This window comes from Choloepus didactylus, chromosome 3, assembly GCF_015220235.1.
Source record: "Choloepus didactylus isolate mChoDid1 chromosome 3, mChoDid1.pri, whole genome shotgun sequence".
Taxonomy (NCBI): Eukaryota; Metazoa; Chordata; class Mammalia; order Pilosa; family Megalonychidae; genus Choloepus; species Choloepus didactylus.
Window position 1 is genome coordinate 56811884 of NC_051309.1, and position 21492 is coordinate 56833375.

At 39.7% G+C, this 21492-nt stretch overlaps 1 protein-coding gene and 1 long non-coding RNA gene across 5 annotated transcripts in view; both read right to left on the minus strand.

Moving 5' to 3' along the window:
• The window catches only part of LOC119529427, a 62299-nt gene extending 61389 nt beyond the window's left edge, over positions 1-910 (minus strand). For all 3 annotated transcript variants that reach the window (XR_005215866.1, XR_005215864.1, XR_005215865.1), the window contains exon 1: positions 616-910. This is a non-coding gene — a long non-coding RNA (uncharacterized LOC119529427). The remainder of the gene's footprint in view (positions 1-615) is intronic.
• A 2677-nt stretch (positions 911-3587) lies between these two features.
• KDR (kinase insert domain receptor) overlaps positions 3588-21492 on the minus strand; it is a 44851-nt gene continuing 26946 nt past the window's right edge. Inside the window, exons 20-30 of one of the 2 annotated variants that reach the window (XM_037829834.1) lie at positions 20465-20553; positions 19716-19869; positions 17667-17764; positions 15291-15413; positions 15029-15140; positions 14690-14789; positions 14154-14259; positions 12887-13038; positions 7820-7919; positions 7234-7319; positions 3588-5466 (exon numbers count right to left, since the gene is read on the minus strand). In XM_037829834.1, coding sequence (XP_037685762.1) covers positions 5244-5466; positions 7234-7319; positions 7820-7919; positions 12887-13038; positions 14154-14259; positions 14690-14789; positions 15029-15140; positions 15291-15413; positions 17667-17764; positions 19716-19869; positions 20465-20553 — 1343 coding nt within the window. In that variant the 3' untranslated portion in view covers positions 3588-5243. The remainder of the gene's footprint in view (positions 5467-7233; positions 7320-7819; positions 7920-12886; positions 13039-14153; positions 14260-14689; positions 14790-15028; positions 15141-15290; positions 15414-17666; positions 17765-19715; positions 19870-20464; positions 20554-21492) is intronic. The other variant, XM_037829835.1, reaches the window with a different exon arrangement.

Consider the following 21492-nt stretch of genomic DNA (forward strand, 5'->3'; position numbering starts at 1 on the left):
ATGGGGAGATGGGATGTTTTGGGTATCCTTTTTTACTTTTATTTTTATTCCTATTTTTATTTTTATTACCTTTTTTCTGGAGTAATGAAAATGTTCAAAAATTGATTGTGATGAATGCACAACTATATGATGATACTGTGAACAACCGATTGTACACTTTGGATGATTGTATGGTATTGACTATAGCTCAACAAAATTGCAGGGAAAAAGAAAGACTGTATAAAGAACGACTGAGCCAATAATGAGAGTGATACTCATTGTAGATGAGACTATGAGGATATGTAGTAAAGTCTGGAATAAGACTGGAGTGCCTCCTCTTTACAGTTCTGTTGGTAACCCTTAATGCATGCAGCTTAGAAAATAGTTTTGACCACTACTGATATAATGCTTGGCACATAGTACACACTTAACAAATACTGGGAAACCATCAATAAGGGTCCTTTTGTGTATCCTACTCTGGCTTACTCTTCTGGTCTACCCTGTGATGTCCACATTTTGCTTTGGGGTCCTTATTACTTAAATGAGTCAATATTTACAATTTTTAACAAGAGTACCTGGTACATTCTAAGAATTTTATAGGTGCTATTAAGTATAAATACACACACAGATACTTACACAAAATGACTTAAAGTTCCATATTAAGGACTCAATCTTTGGCACTTGATTTCTCTGGAAGGCTTTGCTTTCCTCAATATACGCTGTATGACACCGTCTGCCAATCATTGGGGAATGATGGTGGGATACTGTCGCTCTCTGTGCTTCTAGCTTGAATTCTCTGCCTTGCATCTAGGTTCTCAATCCCAGTTATTTTCTCTCTGTGGCAATGAACAAAAGGTTTTCAATCTTCTTTGGCAGGAAAGGTCATTTCTGCTTAAAAGAAATCCTTCCATGCATAGCACAAGGATCTCATTAAACCTCTCCTGGAACACAGGTGAATTGTTCCATGCCTCAACACAGAACATAACACACTTTGTTGAATTTATTCCCCCAAAATCTTACTGCCTAAAGAAGGGAAAGGCCAAATGGAGCAAAACTGGAACAAAACTAGAGGAAAAACCAGTTTTCTTATTCTTACCCTTCTTCTGCTGCAATGTACCTTAAAAGTTGAGTGCTTCAAACCATTAAGGCATGAGGGCACGCTGCCACCAGTTACTGTTAAGTGTCACTGATCATACATTCTATAGTGACATTAACTACAGGTGAAGCTAAGATAAAAATTAAAGCCACATACTTTATTTATGATTAATTAAAAAAAAGAGTTCATTCTTTTATTTGTAATTTTTTAAAAAAGAGTATTTTTAGTGAAACTGCTGAATTTAATGTTTCACAGGTGCCAAAAAGTTACACTGAGGTCATAGGTAATGTTTTAAAGAACATAAAACAGCATACAATTTGATGTCTTCTCATTAACATTCACTTGATATCAATCACAGTTTACCATAATCCTTGTCTTATCAATAGGCTTCCTAGCTTCATTAGAATACTTTTTTCTTAACTCAACAGTCCTTATCTCTGAGTCAGACCTCTCACAGGGCTGGTATGTTCCACAACTTCAGCTCCAAAACTTCTGGCCAATGTAGCTGTTAAATTTCTCATGGTTGCTCCTCCCAGATTCCTCCACTTCTCTCCATTCCACTCAAAAACAGAGTAAAAGTCTTTATTTTACTTTTTTAATCTCTTTATCACTAAGAACATTCTGTAACTTTTCCAGAAATTGGACTTAAATTGCTTTCACAAAGACCATGCCAATTTTCATTTGTGTCTAAACCCTGACATGGGAGGGATTCATTTAGAAAGAGCAATTAAAAGCCTTGAGATGTGCCCACTGCATACCGGAAAAATCATGGACATGTGCATTGTACCTAAGGGAGAAGGGCCATGCAAATGTGGAAAGATACATATGAGAAGCTATTTTCTCTAAAGCTTTAACTTTCTAGGCTTGCCTGCACTTTATCATCTTGGTGATAAATATCTGAGTGAGAGGCAGGACAGGCTATGGGGAGAGAGGAAAATTGAGTTAAAGTTCGCAACTACAAAGTTGTGGGTTTGAGGTTTTTACTTTTCTTGTTTCCTTTCATTGAAGAGAACAGGAATGTGCATTAATAAGAAAACCTAGTCCAGGGGTAATGAATTTAAATCTCCCAGACAACCCTCAACTCTCTTCTCTCCTTTGGGGAAAAAGCTGGGGGTGGGGGCAGGAAAGGCGACAGGGAAGAAAAAGGAAGGTTAGTGGAAAGAGGTTGAGAGGAGGGAGAAAAGCAAAGCAAGTAAAAGAGGGACTGAAAGACAGAGAGATGGAAGGCAGGAGCCGAAAGGAGCAAGTGTGGCCTCACCTAAACTATACCAAATGCCTCAAATTAAAGAAAATAAGACCATGCAGGAAGCACTTTAAAAAGCCAATGTTTTTTCTGTAATACAGGGACAAATGAGGAGAGAAAAGGAGCTAAGAACCAGGGGCACAGAAAAGAGGAAAGAAAAAGGAGAGAGCCAAATCTCACTCCTATCATTCTACTTAAGTTGCTGAAAGAATTTCTTTATAAAGTGTGAAGTTTCAGCTGAATCCAAATTCCTGGTATTGGAAATATTGTCAGGGGCTGCTTATGAGAAACAAAATCTTCTCTTTTCCTAAAGTGAAGAAAATCCTGTTTTTACATGAAGTCTTCTCCATGTACCAGAAGCAGCTGTAACAACTGGAGCAGAGGAATAACTCTCTTCAGGGCTAGGCCTGACCTATGGTTTACTAGGCTGTAGGAAGACCATAAACCACCAATCCCAGCTGAACAGGCAATCCGTAAATTCAGTCCTTGGTAACCACACACACCCATGGCTATCCTCTTCCCCATTATACAGGTGTGTAGAATGTCACAGTGACATGGGAGCATTGGAAAGATGATATGATATATATTTCCCTAAACATGGAGGAATAGCAGTATATTTACTAAGTGGTGCTCACATGACTGGCAATCTGTTTGAAGAAAACAAAGCCAGACCCCTACCTCACTCCATATACAAAAATAAATCCCAGATGACTTTGAATGTAATTTAAAAAAAAAGAAAATTTAGAATATTTGTGGTTATTTTAGGATTAGGAAGACTTCCCTAAATAACATAAGAAACCTAAAAAACATTTTTTTTAAGAAAGGAAGCTATATTTGACTAGACACACATTTCAAAAAAATATCACAGTCGGACCACTAGTTAGTGCCAATGAGTTGCTAGATAATCAGACTCACAGAATGCACATAAAAGTATATATTCAAAATGGCAGTACTGGATTTGATGATCCAACACTGTAAGTATAGACTAAATAAGATTAGAAACTGTGAATATGCTCCATGTTGCCCTGTGCAGCCTGCGGAATCTCTCACCCTTTGATTTTCATGGTTGGAGATTCTAACAAACTCAGGGTTTAGAGTACTTGTCGTGTATCTTTAGTCCATATTTCAACAATGTCAAAAGTTCTCAGAGTATGACAAGAATGTACATGTCCAGAAATTATTGTGTCATGAAGAAGAGGAGGGGAAGAACCAATTATGTATCAAGCCAGAAGTACTTATCCTCAGAATAGTTGATATTATACCTTCACATTTTTTTCTACGAATACATTTATTGATTTTTAAAGTATATAAACATTTTATCAAAATATCCTTTTATGAAAAGAACAAAGGAACAAGTGAAAATGAAAAACAACCATATAAAAATCATGTCTGATCCTCTCCCACCCTGTTTCAGAAGTGAGAAAAATGATACATATGTTTACGCCACCTTTGCAAAGGGATTTCTTCAAGTTTCTTCAATGTCTTTTTAATAAAATGACATTAATTGCCGAAAGCATATGACCTTCATTATGCTACATAATAGTGATACAAAATGTGAACAGTACAAAGTTCATTATATATAATATAAGGTTTTAATATATTACATTTGTTTCTACATAAACAGACTATAAATATATGTCATAGCATGTTTTATAGTCATGGTTCCCAGCATCTCACACTATGGTTCCAAAGGGAAAAAAAATACATTTTCTTTTTTAAAAGGGAAACAACAAGGGCAAAATACAGTAGAAATAGCTTTACATGTTAAAAGTCTAAATAATAAAATAGATGTTGTTAGAAATTTGGCTATAAAATAATTTTGAAATCTGGCTAATAATCATTCAGAGAATAACAAAACCGAATCATCTTTTACTGGAGGGTAGATGCCAAATACTAAAATACTGATGGGGTGGGGTGGGGTGGGGTGGGGGTGGGGGTGGAGAGGAGAAGCAAAGGGTGAAATCCTTCCTGCAGCTTTGCACCACAGCTTGACAATGAACCTACTGCATTCAGTCTCAGACAGATCACATCACAAAAGATATGTGGGTATCCACCCAGAAGAAACCAGAGGCTGGCTTTTGCAGTCAGAACTCTTCAACGCAACAGGGAGCCTTGGTCTGAATGTCCTTTCTTTGTGGTGTCCTGCATAAAGGATCAGCTTGGGAGACAAGGAGCCAGAGCTGCTTCATTTCCTTCCTGGGGCTCAGCCAAGAGACATGTAAAGGTCCGGAAGGAACTCTCATTAGGAGTCGGAAACAGCACAAGGAACTCTCATTTAGCCCAACAGGGAAGAGCACGCAAGCTTCTAAAACCAGTAACCGCGTCTGAAGCCTTTACATTTCCCACTAGACCACATGTCCACCTCCATCAGAGTCAACGCAATGCCCAGTACTCTCTCAGGCCAAGCTAACATCTTCTTTACTATCAATCCAAACCCTACACTTAAGACTTGGCTTAGGACCCAAATCCTAAACAAAGCTTCTTAGATGGGCCTCAGCCCATAAAGGTCTGATCTTTCCCATGTTCAAGACCTAAAGCACCCACATTGCTTGGTTTACTTCTAGTTTGACAGAGGTGTCAACTTCAACTACCCAGATAGACTGCTACTTCTCTGAAGATGGAGCCATTTCTTGAACTTCTTTTCTTATAACCTGTCATGAGACCCACAGTAGGGGGCATCATAAATGCTCTTTAATGAATGAAAAAGAGAACAGGTCAACACTGGGAGAAGACACATAAACATTCTTAGGTCAGAAGCATCTTCTCAGGAAATGCCTAGGGGGCTGGCTCCCTGCAGTCTGAGGTCCTCTTATTGAAATGAAAATCAAATGTGGCCATTTCCTGGCAGTAGAAAGAACAACACTTGAAAATCTGAGCGGCACCTCTCATGTGATTTCCAGTAGTGGGGGGCATGAGTGTCTCCTTTTAAATAGGAGGAATGCTCAATATGGTCCCCGAGTCAGGCTGGAGAATCTGGTCTGCACCCCCGGCTTGTGGTCCAATCTCCACCAGCTTTAAAAGTTCTGCCTCCTCACTAGAGTACACAGTGGTGTCCGTGTCATCGGAGTGATAGCCGGACTGGTAGCCGCTTGTCTGGTTCGAGCCTTCAGATGCCACAGACTCCTTGCTTTTGCTGGGCATCAGCCCACTGAGGAAGAAATGGCAAGCAATGAGTTGGCAGAAAGAAGATAATTCCTTGGTTTTTTCTCTAACCCATTCCCAACCCCATGTGGACTGTAATCTCCCTGGAAATGCCAGCTGCCTGTATCTCCCAGTTGTTAATCAACAGATCAGGTTTACTCGGACAATGTCTATTTGTAGGTACTCGGATGAATTAGTGGTTGCAGATAAGTCCTCTTCTTCATGTCCAAGCCTTTCAAGCCTCAGATGAGATGAAAGGCAGTTCTCCTGAGCTATGCAAAGGCTCCAACCAATGGAACATTTTTATGGCCTTGCAGACTGACAAGTTTGTATACAATGATATGAGCCAAAGAGACTCTTTCACGATACTAAAGGAAATAGGGATGTTTGGAAAGTTTACTAGTGCTTTCCCTACACTGTCAATTAGTCAAGGCATGGATACGGTGTTAATAAAGTTCTTGAGGAACTTTAAACTTTAATAACTCAAAGTGTGTGTGCAATCAAGCCCAACATGTCAAAAACTGCTTTTTGCTCATCAAAACCACATTTTTTGGAAGGAATGAGGACCCGGATCACTCAGCAGCAACTAGAGAATGTTTTCAATGGCAGGGAATCCTGACAGATGGTAATCATGTCAAAGCTTAGAAATGCAGGCTGGGTTGATCTAAAACTGCAGAATTTGCACTTTCTCAAGCCACTTAGACGTGGGTTTTTTCCTCCCATGATAAGTATCTTACCCAAATTAGTCATCTTAAAAACTTCAAATTGGATTTTATTTATTCTGTGTTCATATATGAGTAAAAAGCTATTGCAAATGATTAAAAAGGTAATTTTTTCTATCAGTGCAACCCCCAGTAAAACTAGTTGTGTCTCAAGCAATGGCATAGTGCCTGACACATAGTAGTTGCTCAACAAATCTTTTTTGAATCAATGAAAAAATATATAATTGGCTCTCACAATTTTTCACATTGGCCTTAAGGTAAACAATAAAATCACACAGTGGCTTACATTCAAATTTTCTTTTATATGACAATATCCAATAATCCATGAATGTTCCCATTTTATAGAAACGTGAGATAATAAGTAGATCCAAATCTACCCTGTTCTTACCTAGAGTGAACCCTCTAGAAAATAAATAACTACTTTGCATCTTATTATTTTTATAAACAGTGCTTTTCTTTTATTTCTTGTGCTAAAAGTAAGTACACCTATTCAAAGCAATGACAAATTCCTACAGTACCATATGGGGGAAATTATATTTGAAACCAAATTAAATACTTTTCTTATAAGAAAACAGTTAATAATAATTCAGTCAATAATATTTAGGTATGTTAAACAAATAGATGTTGGTTTATTTCTATATTATACTCCTTAAGTACAGATGCATGAATTCATGTCCAGGTTTACAGATTCTTCAGAATCCAGAAAGATTTTAACCATCTGAATAGGTTTTGCAATCACATCCATTGACCTCTTTATTATCAAGCCAATATCATACAAACTAATAAACACAGCAAAGATGCTAAGAAATTCTCTGGTATTCATAAATTCCCATAAAAAAATCAAATCCATGAATTTATTTCAGATTATACTTTAGACTTGCCACTTAATTTCTTTGTTTGGTTTGTTTCAATTCTTTAATAGCTAGGCTGATGTCAATTTGCTTAGCCAACAAAGACACTAAAAGAGAAAACTCTGCATTTATGTTGAAAATCATAAATTCCTTCCAAAAATTCCTGTTGAAATCTGTCTTTTCCATGTGACTGTGTCTTACCTAAAAGATGGAACTAATTTGGTACTGTCTTCCAATGTTTTCAGCTCTTCTGATGCAAGAACCATACCACTGTCCGTCTGATTGTCCTTTTTGAGAGACAATGAAATGGCACAGTTGGTTGGGAGTGTACATTGACCAACTATTTAATTAAGCTGATTTCTTAACCATCTATCAGACAACATGCTCAAATATCCTGCAGAGGGAGGTAAGGGTGTCATAGCCAGAAATTGCAGAGGCTGCAAAAGAAGGGAGCTGTTTCACAGAAGTAGACTTAGGTCTAGACCAAGAGAAGAATTTAGGAGGAAGCTGAGGAGGCCCTTTTCTATCCCTCTTTTCACAATGAATTTGCTCTTGAGTGAAATTCGGGATAAAGCTAGACTATCTTGAACCTCAGACTAGGAGTTTTACTTATGGAAAAGCCAAGGGGGTCCCATAAGTTCCATCCCCATAATGACCTCATGGCATATACCCTCAAAGTCAGCCTTATAATGAGGCTCCAAAACTCTAATTCTTAGGCTAATATTTATCTAGCTAATGTTTCATCCTTTGTATTATTTTTAAGTCTATTTTTAAAAGATGTACTTACATCTGGGATTACTTTTACTTCTGGTTCTTCCAATGGGATATCTTCAAATGTTTTTACACTCACAGGCCGGCTCTTTCGCTTACTGTTCTGCAGATACTGACTGCAAAAGAACAAATATTTATATTTAGTGGTGGTATATCTGGCTGCAGTGATACCTAAGTTCATTATCTTTCAACCACAAGCTTTATAGTGACCTTCAAAACATCCTTTGGAAAAAGAAAAACAAAATCTTTCTCTGCTAGCACACATTAGAGGCTTAATTTCCTGTGAAAGTCCATTTAAAAGTATAATATAACCCAGGGGCCTAGATGAGCCCCCATTCCTTTGAATTGTACATCTGAGGTCCAGGGCTGGACCAAAGACAGTAACAGCCGACTGAGTGATCAACTGCCCTCTACTCGGCTTCCCAATTGCATGCAATTCCTCTATTGAGCCATGACATATTACCAAGTGTTTCACATCTTTCTGATCATCTCCTAGGAAACTGTTTCTAGATAAGGCTTATGGAGCAACTATTCAATGAAAGACAGGCAGAGGAAACACCTGGAGTTCCCACTGAAGCATGCTGAACCCAGCAGTGATCTGAAGACAACCTTCTCCTTCTACAGTTAATAGGGAGGTGGGCTGAGTCTCACCAGCCCGTTTTCAGCCCACATCATTGCTGGTCTCAGGAAAGGGCAGTGGTTCGTGCATTGTGAGATATTTTGCCTATTTCAAAGTCTGCCAGTGACTGTACAAACTTGGGCAGATCATGAATATTTCTGGGCCTTTGAAGTCTCCATCTTGAAAGTGGATTGGCAACAGCTATCTGTCCCTAGCTCGTGAGGATATCAGAGGAAGAATAAGATGATTAATGTTGAGCATAGGGTTATTAGGAAGGATGATGCTCTACCTCTCAAAGCTTGTTTTTCTCCTTTGAATTTCAAAGAGTATTCCAGGAATCCAAAGAATAAGATTTATCAGACAACAGATCACCTGTCTTCTGGGGGTGACCCTTCTCTACCACGTCACTTTGGGTGAGTCTGGATGATCCTGTCAAAATCAACTCAAGTGGAGAGTTAGGGATAGGAAATCCTAATTAACTCAAGTGGAGAGAAGGGAAGACCTTTTCAAGGGAAGGGTTCACCCAGACAGACAAATGCACTCTTCCACTCACCACAGCCTACTACCACCTGCCACAAGCTGCCTTCTGGACATGCTGCCTAGTGGCCTTGGGCCAAAGGAGAATGGAAGTTGAGTCTCCATCCCCTGCCTCAAGAAGCTGGTTCCTCCTCTTACAGAGAGGAGAGAATTCGGTTTACCAGTGACATTCTCACTCAGGTAACTCCACAGAAAAGAGGGGATGATATACACGGAGCAAGCAAAGTCCACTTTCACCTAGGCCCAGTCCCTAAAACTGTTGGTTACCAACAACTGCTGGTATAGTAGTAAATCATTCATTCATTTACTCATTCAGAAAGCCCTCACTGAGTATCCATCACACATCAGACCCTGTGCTGAGTGCTCTTCAACCATTATCTCATGGGATCTTCACAATGGTACCTCTCCAGCGGTAGGGATCAGTATCCCAATTTTTCAGATGAGAAACTCAGGCACAGAAAGTTTAAGGAACTTGTCAAAAATCACACAGCTCCAATGTTTGGATTATTATTTTGAGGACAATGAGGAGCCACTGAAGGGTTTTTTTAAAGTATGTGATTGATAGAGTCAGGTTTGCCCTTTAGAAAGATGACTCTGGCTATTAGGTGGAGAACAGAATGAGGAGGGTAAAAGCAGAAGCAGGGAGGCCAGTTAGGGGGCCATTGGACTCCTGTAGGAAAAAAAAGAACAGTCTGAATAAACGTAATGTCCATGGGGTTTGGAGAAGTGGATGGATTCCAGAGATAATGGGGATATAAACAACTGGAGTCAGTAATTGACTGGAGGTAGAAAATGAGAGAGAAAGAGAAAAGAGAATGTCAGTGAAGACGCCTACAATACTGGCTTAACTGCAACTGCCCTAGAAGGGACAGCACCTTGGTTTCTGAACCTAATAATTTAATAAATTGCATGGCCCTTCACAGTTGACAAAGCAGTTTCACAGACACTGTTGCATCAATTACTCACAAAACTAAGAAATAGATATTTTTTAAATTATTTCTCCTTTAAAGATAAGGAAGGTGAAGATCAGGCAGGAGAAGGCTAGTAGTAGAGGATAGAATCAAGATTTGCACTCAAATGGTGGAGTCTTCAGACTCCAAAACTCGTGCAGGTTTTTTTCCCCTCTACTCCACGTTGCCTCCCTTGGGAAACTCTCAGAAAGGGAAGGGAAGAACTGAGCAGTGCTGCAATTGTTCATATCTTTATTAAGCACTTAGTATGTGCACGGCGCTATTCTAGTTGCCTTCCATGCACTGATGGAGGTCAAGGCAGTAAGATATAGGAAAGACGGAGAAAAGGAAGTCCCACCTCAAGTAGTCTAATATCAGAGGCACATTCAGGATCAACAGACCCAGGAGACTGCCCCAGGTGGTAATCTACACGGGACTTTAACCCAGCACTAGAAATTAGCCAAAATGAAAGTGGTACATACCAAAACCTTACTCTGGGAAAGAACTGAAAAGAAACCTTTGATAAGCTGCTTGGAATGGGAGGTAAAAGTCTCAAGAGAAAGGTGAGGCCACATAACGCCTGATTTTATTGTTGGAAGCATGCAAATTTGGAGCCAGGGCTGATCCACAGGGGAAACCAAGAGACAGAGCTAAGTCTAGACACGAGTGGTCCTAACCCTTCAACCTACCTCACATACCTCTCAGCCTTCTTTCTAAATATATGCTCGACAGACATTTTAAAAATAGTTTAAAGGGACAACAAATCACAACACTGGCACCCACAGTGACATCTTTGTCCAGCTCTTTTTATACAATGCAATGGAACTGAAAAGTATAAGGAGAAAGCGAGAACAACCCCTGGGCTTTCCTACTTGGCTGGAAATGTGAAAGAGGAAAGAACAAGTCCCCTGAGAAGTCACCCCAGCCTCATCTCTTTCTCCCCAGGGAGGCAGAACCACAAGGGAGCATCAAAATGAAGTGTGCAGTGTGCAAATGCTTCCATTCTGCCTCTCTTTTAACCCAGATGATTAAAATGTGACCACGGAGTCTTATTTTTACAAAAGGAAAAAGGATGGGAGGGGAGGCAGACAAAAGATTCCAATTTCCATTTTAGTTTTCAAATTATGGCGAGATAAAAGAGGAACTGGACTGGAAGGACCAATTCAAAAATCACCAAAAGAAAATAGGAGCCAGGCCTGTGTTCAGAGCATTGTGTCACATTTGTCCACGCTTCTGGGGATAAATGTTAGCAGCCCTTTTTTAGATCCAGCATCACGCTTGGCACTTTCATTACACAAACATGACTTCATCTCCTTCTCAGCACCATATGCAAAGCCCTAGAGAGAGCCAGGAGGCTGCCAGTTGGATCCTCACTTCACTCAGTCACAGGAAAAGACAAGGAATGTACTTCATGACCAAATGCGGGACACTTAGCACACCAGAAGGCTGGATGAACTTGAACGAGGGATCTGCAAACTTGGGACTGGAACTGTAGTTTATTTCATTATTCTTTCTCTCTGAGGAGTCCTTCTCAGGATGGGAGGAAACAGCACTGAGTGGTGCCAGAGTATCTGGATTCATCTCAGTTTGTGATTTTAAGCAGATCACTTAAAAGCTATCATTTATTGAGTGCTTTCTAAAGGTCGGGCACTTGGAAATACATTATACCATATAATCTTCAAAACGATCATTTGTGAGCAATACTAGTGACCTCCCCTCATTTTACAGATAAGGAAATTGACGGGGAGGTTAAATGATTTGCCACAGGTCACACAGCTACTCCCCAGTCCTATGTCCAACCCAGTTCTGACTCAAAAATCTAAATCTTTAACTACAAAATTGTATTGCCTCCATTTAATCTCTCTGAGCCTCAAGTTCAACATCTTTATCAAAAAAATAATAGTTTTTACCTTGCTTAACCCTAAGAGTTGACATGTAGCCAAAATCAGGTAATATACAGAATAATTCTTTTGAAAAAAATGCCCAAAGTTCTTGACATAAATAGAACAGGCGGCTCGCTTGTTGGCATCTGACCATTCTAAGCTTTCCTCCCTCTCAACACACTGTCCCTGCCTGGGTACCACAGGGCAGACTGTCCACGTCAGCCTTCTCAGCATCATCCATGACCTGGGAACCTAGCAGTGTGCTGGACACACAACCAGGCCCCTTCCCTTCTCCCCGCAACCTCGATTCACTCGGGGCTGGATGGGTCCAGGTCTCAGGAGTTCCAGTGACTCTAGAGTTAAAGGAGGAAAACACCCAAGGGGATGGGAGAAAAAAACAACAACAACAAAGAAAAGTAAAGGAGTCTCCAGGCTTAGTAAAAGGCAATTTTAACCTCATTGTAGAAAACCATATCAACTCTTGTCTTATGCACAGGTGCTGGGAGAGAGAAAAAAGAAAGCTTCCTTCAGAACCTCTTAACAAATCAGGAAAGGACTGTAGTGCATGTGTTTTAAATAAGCTCAGAAGTTCCATGATGCAAACAAAATCCTGAAAATCAGACAAGGGGCGAGGCTTCTGAAGATGGGGTGCCCAGCCAGTCTAATTCAGGACACATTCCCCATAGGACACTGCATCCTAGCCAGAGAGGCCTAACTGTGCTTTCATATATGCACAGAAACTCTTCCTTCCAGAACCTTCCTAAGCCATTTAATTCACATTAATAAAAGCGTACAGCTGTCTTTGTGAAATTGGTCTCTTCTTCTAGAGACTAACAAGCTATGGCATTTCAGCTATTCTCAGCTGCAGGGCTTGGGATTCTGCAAGGAGAAGCTGTGGCGGCAACGTGGGCTACAGATGGAAGGAAACTCACCTACCCAGGCCCTGTTCAAGGAGCCCTGCCCTTTAGATTCCTCTCGTGGCTAAGGTTAAATGTGGGAGTGAGATGTAGCAGCTTTATACAATGCCTTCCTTCCACTCCCCCTCCCCAAGATGGCCTTGAAGCCCCCCAAGGGGAGGCTGGCCTGTGTAGTACCTGATTCCTGCTGTGTTGTCATAATGGAATCTGGGGTCACACACTTCCTCTTCCTCCATACAGGAAACAGGTGAGGTAGGCAAGGAGAGTCCAGAATCCTCTTCCATGCTCAAAGTCTCTGACATGGGAAGAACAATGTAGTCTTTGCCGTCCTGAAACAATAAACACAGAATGCTATTGTTATGGCTGCTCTCCTGCAAGAGCTTTTCATGAAAAACAAAGCCATGGGGGCTTCTTGGCTATGCAGTGTGCTGCTCTCATATCTGAACGTAGCACTCTGACATCAAAAACAGTTGGTCCAAAACAAAAGGGCACTTGAAAGGGATGTATATATGAAGATATACTGAAGGAGCTAACCAAAAAGAAGATGCATAAGAAGACCATAAGAGGACCACAGGGAACTGTGGTTACGATGAAGACAAAGCAGGCTGTGGCCACGGACGTGACAGGAGAAGCTTCCTCCATAGAGCTGAGAAATCATTTCTTCACAAAGCCGTATCTACACGAGTAGGCCCTTTAAAGAGCATGCACAGTTTTAGCCTCTACATTTCAGGGCAATGGAAAAATTGATGACAGTCAAAGGAAAACAATAAATGGATAAGAAAATGGGTCTTTTGAGAAAAGGTTACACAATTTAGCTTTATTTAGCCAAGGGAAGGAAAGAAAAGGCTATGTGATTCCTTCAAAAGTTTGGCAGGTTTATTGATAAAAACAGATTTGACTTACTGTTCCCCAGCTATTCAAAAGAAAAGCTGGGAGAAATTGGTTCCCGATGTAGTAAGTGGCATTGACTGGAGATTAAATAACTTTCTAATGATAAAGGCTACAACTTTAAAATCCTCCAATGGAAATTATGGGATCCTGGGATTTTACTGAAGAAAGAGTCATCTATTTTGCATGGTTTGGATGTGATTTTGCCTGCAGAATTTATTTAAAATTCCTTGAAACTCCTTTCATTGTTGATACTCTGTGGAGTCACCAGATTTTTTTTTTTTTTTTAACTTTGGAAGAGCATCTGAAGATGTCATATGAAGATAAACAGGTAGAAATAAGAATGGTCTGTTACCAGGTTATGAATTAGGACTTCATCTGTCTAAAAGAGTAATTACAGATTTTAGAAGAGCATTAGTGCTAGGATCTGGAAGAATACAGCTCCTTATCCAGCAGCTGAGAGGACAGCACAGTGGCCTGAGAAGATCCACGCAGTAAGAGAGCTTTTGACACCTAAGCACTCTTTGTAAACATTTCTTGGATGGAGGTTACAAACCTGCTGGGCATTAGCTTGCAACAGATTTCCCAAATGTTCCACCAGTTCTGAAAACGTGGGTCTCTGATTGGGCTCCCCATTCCAGCAGTCAAGCATGGTCTGATACCTAGAAAGGCAAAACACTTATTTCATTATCTGCCTCTTTCCTCCTGAATATGATGCTGAAGATAAGCACTTGAATGTGTAAACACTTATAAGGAGCCCGCCATGGGCAGAGATGCTCACTGGGGACACAAAACTGTAGAAGACACAGATCCCTATGTCTGGAGGATCAAACTTGTGTATAGAAAAGAAAGGATTACAAATCAACAACTAATAAAAACAAAACAAAACTAACCAGTTGGTATAGATAATGAAGTGTTGTTACTTCAAGAAAGAAGAGATGAGTCTGTGCTTGAGATTATCAAGGAAGGCTTCATTCAAGAGGGAGGGAGGACACAAAGTGGGCTGAGAGGGAGGTATATAAAATAGAAAGTCTTCTATGTAGGAGAATTTGTGAGCAAATAAAGGAAAGAAGACTACTTTTAAAGTCTTACATTTCTGGTGTGGTATAATCAGGGGCCCTCATTCTGGTTCCTTCTTTCAATCTTCTACAAAATTCCTCATCAATCTTCACCCCAGGATATGGAGAAGCTCCTAGAATATAACATGAATGGGGCATTATTTGATTTGATTTTCTCTTATGGAAAGTCCTGAGTCTGATTCTTGCACATCCTCATCTCTATTTTTTTTTTATTTAAGATTTTATAATCCAAAGCTTTCAAGCAGTTTCATCCTTAAAAGAGGAATACAGGAGAAGAAAAGGAATATTGGGGCCACCAACTTTTATCATTCTACTTGGGGTCCTGATGGAGGGGCAAAGAGAGGTGACTTACCTAAGGAAAATATTTCCCAGAGCAAAACACCAAAAGACCACACGTCACTCTGAATTGTGTACACTCTGTCAAAAATAGTTTCGGGGGCCATCCATTTCAAAGGGAGGCGTGCCTAAGAGGACAGAAGACAAGGAATCAGAACCCAAATTAGCCAATATTTAAAGAAAAAATTTCCTTTGTTTCTGAACATGTCCTGAAATTTGCCATCAGGAGTATGAGTTCTACAACTTAATAAATCACCAGATTCATCTTTGAAACTTACATCCCCTTTTCTGACATAATCTGGATCTTTGTAAATATCCCGAGCCAAGCCAAAGTCACAGATTTTAACCACGTTCTTCTCCGACAAGAGGATATTTCGTGCCGCCAGGTCCCTGTGGATACACTGCAAAGAGAATTGTGTGTGCATTAGGTCTCAGCACAGCTGATGTCTTCTACATCTGTTGTGATCTCACACTTAAAAAAAAAAAAAAAAAAAAAAAACCCACATCAGAAAACCAACTGATTAACAAGGACTGGGCTAATATCTTTTATCAACACTTCAGGGAAAAAAGTCTGTGAGCTTCGCTGAAACACACATCTGCTTATTCCATAAACAGTCCCAGGTTTTGGAGTTGAATAATTATGTTATAGCATGATGAGGGAGTCATAAATAGATTTCTCTTGGACACAATGAAGAATGTGTTTCTGATCACATCCACACACACCCATTGCCTGGCACCATATATGGTTAAAGCGTGTTATTCTAAGGAGGCCTCAGGATGGGATTTATTTTGAGTAAATGACTGGAAATCAGAAACAGAGGACTCTCATTGGTTCGATGCTCTTTGTTGGTTTCCCACTTCCACATGTAATTGAAGCTGGACTGGCTCTGATAAACAATTCCCAGTTGAGGCTCATTCTGTTTTCAAAGATTATCATTAAAGATTGGATGATCATAAAGGTCTTCTAATACAATTCTAACCTAGCACTAATCAGTTGATTATCCAGTGCACAAAAAAAAGTAAAACTGAATTCACCTTGGCTTGCCTTCTATTCTTTTCAGCTCCCCAGTTTCCTCCTTCTTATATCCCCCGCCATCTTCTAACTTCCTCCTGCCAGCCACCTTTAGCTCCATAAGGTAAATTTGTGTCCCAAAGTGAGAGAGCATAAGAGATTCAGGGACCAATTAGAAATGAATGAAAGATAAGATAAGAATTCTTAAGTCAGTGATCCTGTGATGAAGTGATCCTGCGATTAAGTGATTAAGTGATCCTGTGAGCCGGGACACCGGCCAGTTGCCCAGTGCCTCACCATCCGTTTGGCACTTACCTTTGGATGAGGCATTTTCAGAAGCACATTGTTTAGCATGATTGAGCAACACAGGGGATTCCAACAAATAGTACTTTCTAGATATCCCTCAACCAAAGAACTTCCTTTTTAGTCCAACAACCAGGTATAGTCAAGAAATTACCTAATAGTAGAAGGGAAATTAAAGGATTCCCCATTCCCTTCCAGCAGCCAAAAGGAACTCTGACTAAACGGAAAGTTCTGATCTTTAAAATCGCCAGAAAGAGGGCCTTTATCTTTGGGGAAACCTTCCAAGACCCCAGTTCATCCCTTTGGGAGAGAGAACACAAGAGCTACCTGGCAGAAATATCTGAGATACTGAGCCTCTGAATGCTGTAAGAAGCTTCAAACTTCAGAAAAAAGAATGGGTTAGGGATTTCATTCTAATTTGGGGGGAGGGGGGGGTCTTAAATCTCCCTTCCTTCAGGAAGCTGTGGTAAACACATGTTGTCAACTGACAGTTTCTTCCTGAAATTCAGCTTGAATTTTCCTTGTTTAATGTAAAACCATCCATTTTACCCTTTCTGGAGAGGTGACTTGAACCAACCTCAGGCTCCCCCCCCACCCCAGGGATGTTTACCACCTTTGGAATATTTGTAACTGGTCACGTCCCCACCTCAGCCTTTGTTTGGCCTACTTTTCTAATTTTGGCTCTTTTAATCTCTCTCATCTAAAGCCCATCCTTCCTGGTTTCTAATTATAGGACTAACAAATACTTTTTGATGGATGGTGATGAATGTAAAATAAATTAAAAATAGACTCATATGCCAAGATATCTGCAAAGCTTAGTCTCTCACCTCTTTCAGGTCATTGTTTGAACCTCACATTCTTAGTAGAGCCTTCCTTGTCCACTTTGTTTAAAATGGATATATACACACACACAGAAGCATGCACACACACCAAGCACTCCCTATAACCTTTTCCTGCTTTGTTTTCCCCATAGCATTTATTTTCATCTAACCGACTATGTATTTTGCTTATTTATACTGTTTATCTGTTCCACCCACTAGAATGTAAACACCACAAAGGTGGAGTTTTGTCTGTTTGTTCACCAGAGTGAGTGTCCTCAGTGCTTAGAAGGCTGTCTACCCCTTCATAGATGCTCAATAAGCATTTGCTATATGACTTAATCTTATGAAATCCTTCCATGCCTTTAATTAGCTGAAACGGGCCGTCCTGGTAGAGGTCATTTAATAGTCCTAGCAATGGTGAATAAAGTCCCAAGTGAACACCTGTAGCCAGTACTGAGCATCTTATTTCCACACCTGTGACCTGAAGGGAGAGTTTATTTCCCCTTGAGCTGCCTTACCTTCCGTGATGCCAAAAACTCCATGCCCTTAGCCACTTGGAAGCTGTAACAGATGAGATGTTCCAAGGTCAGGAAGTTCTTGTAGAGATCTTCCGAAGCTGTCAGAAGAGACAAGATGATGGAGGTCAGTATTTCCACTAGTCCGTAATATTTGTTTCTAAGCTAAGTTTGTTAGAGTAATGACAGTTTTAAGACTTGGGAGTTAAATTTCTAGAACAAGAAGCAGGGAGAAAATGTCTCTACCCTCCAGAAATTTGCTGAATCCCAGTATTATTAGCCTTCATCATACACCTTAGAAGATATAATGGTTTTCTATTTTAGCCAAATTGAAACAGCAAGCTCAGAAGGCAGAATGAAGGTAAAACTGGCATAGACAATGGGGAGTTAAAGAAGATTTTTTCAAATTTGCTGTTTTAAACTGTTGTGGTGCTTTTTGTTTTGTTTTGTTTTTTTGTTTTTTTTTTTTCCATGTACCCAGAGGGATAAACAATAGTTTCATATCATGAACTCTAAAAATAAAACAACAATATTCAGGGTCATTGAATTTTTTCTCTCCAGGCTTTGTCTTGGGACAAAGGCCAAAGGTCAAACTATAATCTACAACAGATAACTAAAAATATCAGAAATATTTTTACTTCTTTCACTTTCAAGCTAAAAAAGTGCTTTACACACTAAATCTAGGATGTTTTTTCCTTCAAGGATATGAAGGAGAGATAACAGGAACATGGAAAGAAAAATGAATTTACGTAAATCGGCGTATTTACATCATTGCAACTGGTACAAATAAACACTAAGGCATCAATGAGTGTTTTCAAAATGATTTCTTAAGTTTGGTCAGATAAGATAAGACTTATGGCATCTTTCCTGAAGACATATACTGGAGTAAATGAAAACTCAGTTGTAACAATAACTTTATAAGTGCTTAAAAGGCTGCCAGTCTTGTTCTCAATGGCTTGTTATGCTTAGGGCTAAAGAGCTTTGGGTGAACAATTAGTGAAACCCCTTATTTACCAAATGAACAAATGGAGCCCAAATTCCAGGTCAATGACCTTTTTACTCCAACATACTATCTTAATGCCTTAGGTTTCCAGCTCACTGACCACCATTTTGTGAGTGAGAAGGAACTGGGTAGAGATGGCTCTACTCAATGTGGGTCTAGACGACCTCCCCAGGCTCTGCTAAACCAAGTTCCAGACTCATGCTGCCTGCTCGGCTTCTAAGGGAAAGAAGTTAGAGTTAAGTTCTGCCTGTAGCCCCGTGTCAAGGGAAATAGAGTGGGTTCTTCCACTATTTAATGATTGGATTATTCTAAACTCATGTCTCAAGAGAAGCCAGATGTCACAAAATCCAACTTTCATTGAGATGTCCATCTTTACATCCATGGAGCTATCTCTTCCTCTTTCAATCTACAGTTAACTCTGGAGCTGGAGTAAGTCTTGAAGGAGTTAGACTAGAGCCACATCTTCACCCATAAGAGCACTAAAATCACTGGAAACATAACCAAATAAAGAAAGAGTATTTACCAAAATTCCTCTCCGAAAGTATAGCTGAAAGGAAACTTGATAAGGCATTTTGTGTGGGGTAGAACAACAGATGGCCCCTAGGCTGCCTTGGGGAAGGTTGGGTTTGATCAACTGAAAGATTTTTGTTGTGCTGGTGAAGTATGCAACATGGAGCTGAAATGCTCAGACAACGGGGAGGCTGATCTATCCCCCAAAAGCCTCCTTCTCTGACCCTCCAGAACATCCTGCTTAGCCTCTCCTGTTAATAAATGCTAAACTGATATTTTAAGAATGTCAGTTTGTTGCCAACTGGTTAGTTCACTTGGGGGGCCCATATATCTTTGTCTCTCAGCCTAGCCTGCTGCTTACTTAAGGCTTTCATGTTCCACTTTTGGGGACACTGAATGAAGGCAGTCTGGAAAAACAGGTCTCTTAAATATTAGGTATTACAGGACTCTTCACATTACAAAGTTCCTTGTAGCACCTTTTCACCTTGTCAATTCCTACAAGAGCATGGTTTAAGCAAATAAGAGGCAATGGCAGTTACCTTCCTCTTCCTCCACATCGCTGAGGGATTTCTCCTCCACAAATCCAGAACTGGCTGAACTCTGGCTACTGGTGATACTGTCCAAGCGGCGTTTGAGATCCACAGGGATCTCCCCAACATAGTCTTTCCCTTGACGGAATCGTGTCCCCTTGGTCTTTAAAAAAAAAGTAAACAAACTCCTTGACTACAAAATGGATCTCCAGAATGTAATAAAATGTGGAAATAATAGAAACTATTGAAAAACAGACATGAAAGATATCAATTCCAGGCTTATGTTGTCTCCACGCTGAAATTTTGGGTGAGTTGTCTGTATAATAGATTTTCTTCCATAAGGCTTAGCTCCTTCCTTAATTTAGAGATACATGTGTTGTTTCAAGTTGCACTGAAACACACTTCCAACATTAGGGTGTCCTTTATAGAGAAATTTACACTCCGTGGGGTTAAATATGGCTCGAGTAGAGAAAGAATAATCCAGAGCTATCCTTTGCTCTGTCTTTCCCTTTCTTTCATCACACCTACCTTCTACACTCCTCTGACACCATCTTTGATGGGTCAGTATATTAAAGTCACAAAAATAAAAATGAAAAGCCTATTTCCCCCAGAAGGTAAAAATAGACAGCCCAAGAGGTATTGTAAGAAGACTGCTCACAAGTGCTTCACAGAATTTCAACTAGACAATTAACATGTACCACTTTTGAGTTTTCCCCCATTTTACAACATGGCCAGAGCTGAGTTAGGAAATGACATACCTTGTAGGGGACAAATTCATTTCTCTTGCTCCTTAAATAAGTTGACAGGTTTCCAAACTTGCAGAATTCCACTATCACCATGAGTGGCCCTACAGACAGCACAGCATGTGAAGAAAAGAAAAGTGTTGTCACTCACGTCTCTTGGTAAATGTCTAATATAACAATGAACCCCAAAATATTTTAGAAGGCTACAATCTTTGATTGGGACAGGAGCTTAGAAACCACCTGGTCCCAATCTCTTATTTGTAGCCTTTCTTTCTTCCAAAAGTCAATTCTATAACAAAACTAACTAAAGTTTCAGAAGCAAAACCACCCACTGGCTTTTCAACACAATCATCTAGGATGACGCCTTTTCTCCATTTGATGGAAAGACACTCTTAAAGTCTTTGCTTTCAAATTTTTTTGAGAAGTTTACTTTTCTCATCTGAGTATCTATTAGAAATCATATCATAGTGATGTGGCATTTCTTAATTCATAAGACGTTTTAGAATAACTTAGTTATAGTGCCTATTAAACCTACATGAAATATAGAAGTCTGGCAAAGTATCCTAAGTTAAGGAAATCAATGTAATGGGAGTTGAGTGGTTCCCAAGTACTAGCAGAGAAGCATATGTTAAAACTAGGCAACGAAAACTTGTAAAGCAATGCCAATCTTCCTCACAACATCAATTTTGTTTTGTAAAATATATTTATTATTCATAAAATATGTTATTTATGGTAATGTATGAGTTTATTGATTTTCAAATGAATTAATAAATACATCTTTTTAAAATTCTCAAAAAAAAAAAAATTAGGCAACCAGAAGGAATGAAATTCTAATGCATGGATGAACCTTAAAGACATCATGTCGAGTGAAATAAGCCAGACACAAAAGGACAAATATTGTATGGTCTCACTTACATGAAATAATTAGAATATGCAAATTCATAGTCAGAAACTAGAATACAGGTTACCAGGGGCCAAGTAGGAGTGAGAGTTAATGATTAATTGGTATTAATTGGTTTCTGTTTGGGGCGATAGAAAAGTTT